This window comes from Cydia splendana, chromosome 12 (assembly GCF_910591565.1).
Source record: "Cydia splendana chromosome 12, ilCydSple1.2, whole genome shotgun sequence".
Taxonomy (NCBI): domain Eukaryota; kingdom Metazoa; phylum Arthropoda; class Insecta; order Lepidoptera; family Tortricidae; genus Cydia; species Cydia splendana.
In genome coordinates, this window is record NC_085971.1 from 16,671,475 (window position 1) to 16,683,231 (window position 11,757).

At 37.9% G+C, this 11,757-nt stretch overlaps 1 protein-coding gene across 1 annotated transcript; it reads right to left on the reverse strand.

The window, feature by feature from the left end:
• Positions 1-7,394: 7,394 nt before the first annotated feature.
• On the reverse strand, positions 7,395-10,143 carry LOC134795696 (phospholipase A1 member A-like). The gene is made up of 3 exons (XM_063767630.1): positions 10,013-10,143; positions 8,593-8,881; positions 7,395-8,087 (listed from the first exon to the last, which is right to left on the reverse strand). Exons 1-3 carry the CDS (start codon positions 10,113-10,115, stop codon positions 7,409-7,411), a joined length of 1,071 nt encoding a protein of 356 aa, XP_063623700.1. The 5' UTR covers positions 10,116-10,143; the 3' UTR covers positions 7,395-7,408.
• Between the last annotated feature and the right edge of the window lie 1,614 nt (positions 10,144-11,757).

The window sequence follows — 11,757 nt, forward strand, 5'->3', positions numbered from 1 at the left end:
CCTAAGTCTATATTTGTAATTACAAAAAAATGGAATGCATTAAGATGGCAATATGTTAATGAGAAAGAATGTCTGCAGAAATGAAAATCTGATACATTATCATAGTTAATAGAGTTCACTATTAAAAGAAAATAAAAGGTAAAGATTTATTCATGGTGATCACAATACAGTAGTATACCCTATAATGGACACGGAACCAGTAATGGGACAAAAAAACACAATTCCTCTAAAATAAGTATATAAAAGTAGTTTATAAACACTGGATATATTTTTATCATAAATAAGAGTCCTAGAGCTGATTATGTTTGAATTTTTATTAAATTCGGTTATTTTTTTAACAAATGTGCGTCAACCCAAAATGCCACTGAAAAAAAATGCCACTAAAAATTCTTAACAACTTCGCTAAGAGAGGTGAGTTAATTTATTAAATTTTAATTAATTAATACTTGATGAAAACTAGAATGTGTTTTGTTAATTGCATTTACCATGAGATAAGGTATACAACACGCAATGTTGTGACTCCACAGATGTAAAAAAATAGTGGTATTTGGCCCAATCCCATTATAGGAGCTGTAAAACTGCATACCTCCTATGATGGGACAATTGACATAATGATGCTTGCCATGCCATAATTTCATGTTTTAAACAATACAGAAGTAAAATGTAGTTACGAAATATGTCAACCAGGAGGTATTCTCGGACTTAGGATAAATTAATATAGTTTTACCAAACTTTTATTTAACTTGCCTTGTTAGTTAGTGTGGGTCAAATCTTGGTAGCTGAATTTGACCCACTTTTCGATTTCCGATTCAGTTGAAATCTTGTGTAAGTACGTAATTAAGTATGCAAATCGGATGATAATGCAATATTATGATAACATGCACTTGATCTGATGATGGAGACAGGAGGTGGCCATGGGAACTTTATCGCAATAAACCCTAACTAATTGTGTTTGGGTATATTAGAATTGTCTCGATGAATCTAATACAATAATAATTGGCTGTGGAAAGAAAAATACATTCAGCGATAAAAGCTTATACCAAAAATAGATTTTTTTGCCATAACTTATTCCCCATTTCAATATTTTATACTGATAGAACAATGTCCATTATAGGGGGCCCATAACTGGATCCACGTCCATTACCGGGGGCCCATTACTGGAGCTTTGGTGTCCATGACTGGAGAAAAAAAGCATAGTTTTAATTTGTTAATTATGTGGAAACTCAGTGCAGTATCTTTGATACAACACGCCTAAAACATGAAAGGCGGATAGGACTTTCATCTTTTAACACGCTAAGCGGAAGACCATTTACATGTACAAGGGAAATATCATAAATACTCCAAATTTCCTCTTAAATGTCCCATGACTGGTGCTGTTACTATATATGTACGAACATGTGCAGACAATAAAAGCAGAAGAAAAGAACATTAAGTATGGTATGGTAATTAGGACCCAACTCAGTATAATGGTGGCTATGAAACCAGCGCTGGTCTTCCGTAGGACCCATTCGGCGATGCCACGACACATAACTGCAAATTTAAGCGCGACCGTTGCGAGGAGAATTGGTGCCTTTTTAAGGCTGCCAGAAATAAATGCAACCAGATGGTAAGAGCAGCAAAACGTAAATTCATTCACCACAACATCGCCATGTCTTCACCAGCTGAGACGTGGAAATTTCTCAAATCGATTGGCGTAGTTAAATCTGCTAACAAGTTAACTTCTTCTCTTTTTTCGGCAAACGATCTAAATTCCCACTTTGCAAAACCTTCTTCCTTAGACCCTGTTACGAAAGTTCTTAGTATTGCTGAAATCAGTGCCCTGCCTTGTTTTACTACAAACGCTTTCTCTCTTACCCCAGCCACAGATGAGGAGATTAGAAAAACAATAATGTCTGTGAAATCGAATGCTGTTGGCCATGACGAGTTAAGTAGAACTATGATTACTTCCATTTTAGAATGTATTCTCCCTGTTATTACGCATGTTATTAATTTCTCTATGTCTTCTGGGGTTTTTCCTTCGTTATGGCGCCACGCCTATGTCATTCCTCTGCCTAAAGTTTCCAACCCTAGTGCACTTAAAGATTTTAGACCCATTTCTATTCTCCCCTTTCTTTCAAAAATTTTAGAAGCTATTGTCCATAAACAACTGTCCACTTACATTTATTCCAATCAATTACTTTCTTCATTTCAGTCTGGTTTTCGTCGTGGCCACAGTACTTCCACCGCTTTGCTCAAAGTGGTCGATGACGTGAGGCTCGGCATGGACTCCTCATTGTTGACAGTGTTGGTCCTTATCGATTTCTCTAATGCTTTTAACGCTGTTAACCATGATCTGTTACTGGCCACTCTTAGGCATCTGAATATATCTTCATCTGCGGCTGGTTGGTTCTCTTCGTATCTTCAGGACCGTCGTCAGGCGGTTCGTTCTGATCGTACGTTTTCTGACTGGTGCACTCTCACTTCTGGAGTTCCACAGGGCGGAATTCTCTCACCTCTTCTTTTCTCGATTTTTATTAACCTTATTACTTCTAAAATTAAATGCTCTTACCATCTGTATGCTGATGACTTGCAGCTTTATACCCAAGCGAGTGCTAAGGATCTGGACCAGGCAATCGCTGAAATAAACTTAGACCTTAACCATATCTCCACTTGGTCACATTGCTTTGGTATCACAGTCAACCCAGCTAAATGCCAGGCCATATTACTTGGCAGCACCCGCTTACTCTCTTTGGTAAACACTGTGGAATTGGCGCCAGTTCTCTTTGAAACTGAAGTTATTCCGCTTTCATCGCAAGTGAAGAACCTGGGGCTAACAATTGACAGTGGGCTCACATGGGAACCACAGGTGTCCGACGTTAGTCGTAGAGTAATTAATACGTTAAGAGCACTCTATCGCCATAAACATTTTCTTCCGGTCAGCACAAAAACTCTCCTTGTCCAAGCTCTTGTTCTGCCTGTCCTTGATTATGCTGATGTTTGTTACACTAATCTCACTCAAGATTCTTTAAATAAATTTGACCGGCTACTTAATAGCTGCATTCGGTTCGTGTTTGGACTTCGTAAGTATGACCATATCTCTGCTTTTCGTAGAAAACTTAATTGGCTCCCTATACGAGATCGTAGGTCCCTTCGTATTCTGTGTACTCTCTACTCAATCTTGTTTGATCCGTCCGCCCCAGAGTATCTCCGCTCGAAATTTAAATTTGTTACCCCACGTCCAGGCACAGATCTCCGCTCTTCCCGTAGCCTTAAGCTCATTGTCCCCCAACATCGAACGGGTTTCATGTCCAATTCTTTCACTGTCCAGGCTATCAGGCTTTGGAACGGTCTCCCACTCTCTATCAGACAAGCGCAGACCAAATTCACATTCAAGCGCATGCTGCGCAAACATTTCCTTGACAAACTTTCTTCTTCGTCAACTTAGTTATTCACACAAGGTATATAATTATGTATATTATGTATGTAAGTCTATTTGTATTAAGTATATGTGTAAGTTTATCAACATAGTTTATATTCATATAGAGTCTTGTTTACAAATTCATTTACTTTAAAGACACTGCACCTACTTAATCTTTCTGGTTTGACCCATTGGTTGACTGGTAGAGAATGCCTTAAGGCATTAAGTCCGCCATTTGTACCTTCATGTATTGTGCAATAAAGATTAAAATAATAAATAAATAAATAAAATAACTGACATAACATAATAGGTATATAAAGATACATAATTAAAACAGTCAACCATTTGTCTTATGGTTCCCTGAGATCTTTAATTATGAATATCTGTTTGTACGCCTTTTGGCAAGACCATGGTGATTCCATATTAAATCATGTTCCATCATTGTATATACCCATGTTCTACAGACAATAAACGAATTATGAATTATGAATTATGAATTATGAATTATGTGATTTTATTACAGTAGGTCGGTGGTGTTACTTACATGTAGGCACGAAATTTTGTGCATAACCCTCATTGGTTTCATTATATTCAACTGCGGGCACTAAACACATCAATTACATCACCATAACTACACATATCACTTTTGTTATACTTTCTAATATCTTCTCCATTTATAAAATCGTTTTCTGTTTTTTATAACTTTCACTTTATATTCAAAAATGTTTTTAAAGATTGTTATTCGTATGCGTGTTCATGGTATGCGCTATTACTGTGAGACCTTGTTATAATGTTGAACCGAAATTTTTCTATGCTTATATTTATATACTGGTAGGCATATTTTGACTTTTAACCCTTGGACTGGTTGAAAATCCAAAACTCAGCTATTTTTTCCTTATTTCAAGTACACCTATCAAAGAACTCAACGTTATCCACAGAAATATTTTATGATAATAATATATCTGTCCTTTCGAAACTTACTTCTTATTATTGCCATCTTCCTCTTTCAAATTTTGTAATGCATAACCCTCATTGGATTCATTATATTCAACTGCGGTGACTAAAGACATCAACTGCATCACCAGAACTGCACATATTACTTTAGTTATACTTTCTTATGTCTCCATTTTCAAAAACATGTCCTGTTCCTTTATAACTTGCTCTTGAAATGACTCATAAACTTGTCTAGGCGTCTGGCGACCTTCGAGCGGGTGAATATTTCGCACAGCGACTAAGGCTGGTTTTAGTGTCACGCGGACCGTCCGTGCGGATCGCTACGCACCGGACCAATATGTATTAAGTTCAGGAAGCGTTATAGAGTAAAGCTGACGGGTCCTCGCGGACAGCTTTCTCATACAATTTGGCGATGCGGAGCGATCCGCACGGACGGTCAGCGTGATACTAAGACCAGCCTAAGTCTGGCAATCCAATGAGGAAAAGCAGCAAGGGTCCTGGGGGCGATGCCCCGGGAAACTCTATCAGGTTTTACAGACAAAACCTATATTCTTCTTCTTCTACCTAGCGTTATCCCGGCCTTTGCCAGGGTCCGCTTTCCTACTTGCTTTCCTCCACTTTGCGCGATCCTGGGCGTCGTCTCGTGTGAGCCCGTTCACGCTCATATCTGCTTTCACGACATCGAGCCATCGCTTTTTTTTGTATGTACCTATATTATGTATATTATTTTTGTTAATAAACTTTTTACTTCCTCTTAAATATTCATTTGTTTTAAGAATTGTTCTTCGTGTGTCAGTTCACGGTCTATTACCTACTGTGAGACCTTGCGATAATGTTGAACCGGAATTTTCCATTGTATATAGGTATTTGAGGCATGTTTTGACTTTTATCCTTTGGAATAAACTCAAACTCAGCTATTGTTTCCTTCGGAAAGTGTAAGTCAAAGAAGATAATATTTACCTATAATATATAACCTGTCCTCAACCTCAAACAACAATCAAACAAACAAGAGAGGCAAACCAAGGCAGCGGTGGCGTAACGTCATCGCCAAAGATTTAAACGCCTGTGGGTTAGCGGAAACCGATGTCCAGGATAGAGCGAAGTGGGAGAAGAAGAGTAGGAAAGCGGACCCCGTCACAGTACGGAACAAACGCTAGGAGGATGATGATGATATTACACATAGATAAAATTTCGACATAGTTACGTAATGTGCTAATTATCAAAGTAGTATAATAAAGTAGCATAAATACTGTAAAATTAATTACTAGTATTTGACCTTGTTGCTTAGAGTATTTAATAACCGGAGTCGCCTTTAAGAGCTTACCTCTCTGCCGAAAACCTTGCACAATTGTGGAAACTTTTGTATGGACTGACGTTTATCTGACATGGCTATTTGTACGATACGTACAAATCATGTAGAAATAGCCATACATTTGACGTGCCCCTCCCCCGCAAAAATCGGCCGACTGTTTTGTACAGAAAATGACAGGTAAAGCGTCTCCAGTTACTAAATACTCTAAGACTTGTTGTCTCGAATTTGACAGCTGAAGTGATGTCGCTGTCGCAGGTAAATTGTTACTGTAAGAATCCGCCGTTTACAAACGGCGTCGTCAATTTACACACGGTTTTAAATTGCCGAAGGCAAATTGCAAATTGCCAAAGGCAAATTGTTAGTGCGCTCAATAGTGTCAACGTAAACGTGATGGTTGTCTGAGGGTGACCATGGTTTGCTGTTTTATAAATTTATACTAACTTTTATATCACACCACCATCCTCACGACCATTTTAAAGGTGGTCCCACTGCTTTGACCTACAGTGGGTCCATGGATATTTTTTTTACCCGCTGTCCCACCGTTCTAAACAGTGTTCGCCAGTGGGTCTACGTGTAATTTATTTTTACCATGTGTCCACAACTTAACTAGACGAGCTTCGCGGGGCTCCTATTCCTGGGCGGTTTGCCCTTCGGGCATCTGAAGCTACCTAACGAACCTAACCTACCTAACCTACCTACCTACCTACACTTTTTTTCCCAAAGTGTAATGTTTTCACGGACGTCACACTAAAACAAAAGGTAGGTAGGTTAGGTTAGGTTAGGTTAGGTAGCTTCAGATGCCCGAAGGGCAAACCGCCCAGAAGTAGGATTTTTTTTAAAAGAAACAGTGAGGTAGGACCATCCAAGAACTCCAGATTTGATGGACTCCCCATTTGACCAAAATGCCGCGGTAAATTACAAACGGCGCTGTTAATGTCAGAAGGTATTGGGACCGTTTACAATTTGCCTTCGGCATTTTACAAACGGCGTCGACATATTACAAACGTGAAACCGTTTGTAAATTGACGACGCCGTTTGTAAACGGCGGATTCTTACAAAATGCCTGCGAGTCCTGCGACATCGCCATACGGTCCACATTTTTCCAAAACGTATGTATTACTCGTACATGTTTCTATGGAGTGTAACGGGTTTAAATAAATAGGTAGTTAAATAAGAATAAATACAAATTTTATTATTTTATAAGACATATTGTTCTTAAATATCTATATTGAGATACTGATTTATGCCAAATTCGAACGCCTTCCGTTTTTGTGGAACTTTTTTCTTCTGTTCCTTTTGCTATCTTCCGACTTGTCATCAGCATAAAGGATGACTCACGTTAGACCGGGCCGTGTCCGGGCCGGAGCTTCCGGCTCTTACTTTTCTATGACATGACAGGTGATCACGTGATGCTTTCCATAGAAAACGATGCGCCGGAAGCTCCAGACCGGTCACGGCCCGGTCTAACGTGACTCATCCTTCATGGAACATTGCTAAATTTCAATTGAATTTCTCGTTGGTTCAAACTAAATTCCAAGATTTAAAGCACATGTATATGTAAAAATATATGCAGTGAAGCTAAATAGAGAGTGTGTTATAAAAAATGTTTTATTGGTTTAATTTCTCGTTGGTTCAAACTAAGTTCCAAGATTTAATGCACATATGTAGGCATATGTAAAAATATATACAGTGAACTAAATAAAAGTGTGTTATAAAACACATTGAACACACCTATTTTCAATTTACTAAACCATCAATTCTTCGGCCTCATTCAAAGAGCCTAGTTGCTTTAAAATAACATCATTGCTTCTATAGACCCCTTCTTTACCTAAGTAATAAGGGTATTTATGAGTTGTACTCAAGTAATATATACCTGGTTTACTTCTATCCGTATACAAATCCATCGTATTTGTCACTAAAGGCTTCCGGTCAAAACAGTCAAAGTCTCTCGCTTGTTGTATAGAATCACATTGCATGCCTACAAATTTTCCTGGATGGATCAGAGCTGAGAGCCAAAGAATATAGGATTTGACATGACTGCAGAGAGTATCACAGGGTAGCCACCACACATCCCCGGGTTGGAATTCTCCTCCGTTGACGTAAAAAGTGACGTGACCGACAGGAGTTGCTATACCCATTTCGTCCATATTAGTGGCAATGCTAAGGACGAAGTCAGCGTCGGAAGGGTCGAGTCTTTGATCTGGTCCGAGATGTCTAAAGCAGCGCCCAGCAGGGTCCAAAGCGGTTAGTGAGGATATGTTCCGGCCAGTTATTTCGCGGTAGTTCTTGGCTATGAAGCTTATAGCTTGGCCGCCTAAACTGAGACCAACGAGTTCTAGTTTTTTGGGGTCCAGTCCGAGCGTGGTTAGGTTTGATAGCATCTCCGCGACATGCTTGCCAACTGGACGCATTAGGCGAGCCGCACTGAAACCATATAAACAATAAATTACATATAAAAAAAATCTTGTCATATACGAATCACCGCATTGTGATTTGAGTGGCTTAGTGGTTATGGCGTCTGCCGCAAATGTAGAAGACGCTGGTTTGATTCTAGCACTGGACACAGTGGGCACTGGAGCTCTTGGTAACTTTTTATTGTAGTAGTCTGACTAGTTAAAAACACAAATCAAAATAACTAGTAAAATATTTTGATTTTTAAATATTTAGTAAAACATTTTCATTTTCCCTAGTTTCGAATGACTAGTAACAACTAACTAACTGTGATTTAATACAAGAAACGTCTAACGCATGCTTTTACTTAAATCATACATATAACAGAACTGTTGATATGAAAAATTTCAACCTGTCTTGAAAACCTTATACAAAACTATACTTCTGTATAGTTCTATTATTATTGGCTTCTGCCAATTCATCATTTAAATGTAGGTGGTATCCCGTTGATAACTAAATATTAACCCTCAATACTCACACAGGCATTTCTCCCGAATCAAAAGCCTCGTAGTCCAAAATGAGGACATTATAACCCAACTCCTTATAAAGCTGGACCATACTCCTCCGAATAGGCACCGTGGACATGTCCAAATACCCAGGGACATAGAGTATAGTCTTCTTGTTGAAATCTATCTCAGGATGTCGGGCTATTCGCTTGGCATGGTAGTAAGAGTATGTTGTTAGGCTGGCCCTTGGTCCAAATACTGATATCTTTAAGTTCTTCAAGCTATTTGGTGTGATTTCTGCTGGTTTTGTTGAACCTGGACCTGTGGATTAATAAATTATTTAAAAGCGGTCAGACTAATAGGTGTCTCGGGCGACCACAGGGCGGGCTCCTTTTTGGCACAAAGATTAAGCGGTTCAAAGGCCAACACCGCCAGCATTCTAGGTTCTAGGTTCCATTCCAGAAGCGGGTAGCTTTGGAGAGATATTTTATATTTAAGTAGTATTAGTTTTTAAGTTTAGGTTTTCTGTAAGTATTGTTTAAAAATATTTACCTACCTCTCATATTAATTTGATTGTTCATGAATACACTTTTATGATCTAATTAAATAAATAATTTTAAAAAAAAGAAAAAAAAGATTCATTACAATTCTTTTGTAGATGTTATAGCTAACTTTCGTAGCACATTTCAGTAAATTAAGTGGAATGAAAGAGAGGTTAGCAATAGCAACCTCTCTTTCATTCAGCAGAAAAAAACAAAGGCTCCCATTATTAACATAAAAACACATCTCATCTTGGATCAAAGGATCACTAAGCTATACAGCAAGGTCAACACAGCGCTAAAGTGCTCGTTAGTGTTACAATGTAAAACAGCACCCATACTCTGTTATTAAGCATTATAAACATTTTCACGGAAGTACGAGTAGTCATTAGTATTTTTATCATGTACTTTATTTATTTATTTCAACTTTATTGCACAAATAAACACTTTGACTTTGACTTTTGACTTTGAAAATATATATAACAATGTACAAATGGCGGACTTAATGCCAAATAGCATTCTCTTCCAATAATGGGGTTCTTTATGAAGTGTATTAGTGAAATTATCTCAACAAGCCATAATACTCCTAATATTCCTACTAACTCTTTACCACATTTTATTTCCGCCTAAAGTGCCTTATTTAGAACGCTAATATGCTCATTTCTGCGCGGATTTTTCAAATAGAAATAAAACAATAAACTGTGCTTCCCTAGTAAATAACGTATACTTTTTTTGTCCATTTTTAAAGTTATAGGTCTTGGTTTCCAGTACGGGCGGCCTACAATTCTTCACTCTTTTGTTTATGGCTACCGCGCAGTTAAGCACAATTCTGCCAAAAGAGTATCGAGCTTCGCACGGCTGACATGAGGTTAGATTATCTTATTACTATAAATAATGTTTACTTATAACTTACAATCTGGCAAAATTCCTCTATGGTACCCTTCTTCTGTCCTTGAATAATCCACAGATTCCGCCAAAACAAAAACCGACGCAGCAAAACATATCACTTTCAACATTTTCCTTAAAATATATCAAAATTCTTCTGCTTAAATAAATCTCTTATTATTTCTTGAAGGAATTTAGATAAATTACGTAGTAAACAATTTCTTTAAATATCGATTGTCTTTTATTTTATTGTCGTTTGGCTGTTAGCGTGAGTAAACGACGAGCGATATGACAGAACTCAATTGTCTAACAAACTTTGTTCCTTTATAATATATAGTGTGATTTTTGTTTTGCTTTTTACCGTTATAGGTTAAATGTCAATTGTTTATGAATGTAATTTCGTCGCCGCTATGTGGTAACACTTTGATCGCTGATAATAAGCCATAGCAATGTAAAGTCAGACGAAGAAAAGTCTGCAGCGATTTTGATATTAATAGTGTTATTAAATTTATACGACATAATTTCATAGAAGTTTGACGTATGTTGTGTTTCAAACAACAGATTAGCAACTACTCGTAAAGGATGACTCACGTTAGACCGGGCCGTGTCCGGGCCGGAGCTTCCGGCGCATCGTTTTCTATGGAAAGCATCACGTGATCACCTGTCATGTCATAGAAAAGTAAGCGCCGGAAGCTCCGGCCCGATCTAACATGAGACGACTCACGTTAGACCGGGCCGTGTCCGGGCCTTTATGCTTGTTTATTTACGTAATGTCTAAATACCAAAAATAAACATACTGTAGTACATGGTATAATAATATACTCCGCCTGGTACTCCATTCCCGTCTTTTCTAGGTCACCTAACTGACACAAGCCTACGTCATCATGCGACAGCGCTATCATGGTATAATAATATACTCCGCCTGGTACTCCATTCCGAGATTCGCGTATGACCTAACTGACACGCGCCTACGTCATCATGCTGTTTACAGGTTCTCAAACTTTGAAATGTGGGAGAATTTTAACCAACGGTGAAAATTATTTTAACGGCATTAATTTTAAGTTATTCATGTAGAAACATAGTAAAATAAAACAAATCGAATGTATTAAATTAAACTTTATTTATCTATACAAGACAAACGTTTAAAAAACTAATTCACAGTTACACATTAATTACCAAGCTTACGACGTGAAAAGTTTGGAAAACACTGCGACTGCTGACACTGAGCGAGAAGGAAATAACAATTAACACGCGTTCGACAAGGATGACGGTCAGGGCATGAAGTTATCTAGATCCGAATTGTCAAATGTGCACAGCGCTATCCTGTGTTGCCAGTAGTATAAACAGAATTACCCGAAAGTCTGAAATTTCTTTCGTGAATCGGAAGATATTGCTAACGAGTAATTAAAAATGACGTGTTATTGTAAAATTTAAGCTAAAATACATATAAATGAAAATTATAAAATTATAAAGAAATATTTTAACTTATTAACCATAGGTATAATGTACCCATGTAACATGTTATGTTGAAATAAAGTGGCAATGTTATTGTGACGTAGGCCCGTGTCACTCTGGGAATGGAAGACCATGTTTTATTAGACCATGAGCGCTATATGATAATATGCGATAGCGGCCATGTTGTTGTGACGTAGGCCTGTGTCACTCTGGGAATAGAAGACCATGTTTTATTAGACTATGCTGTAGTAGGTTTATAGTTCAGCTATTTACAAAACTATAACCAGAAAAATGCTTAGGTAGGTTACAGGCAGCAGC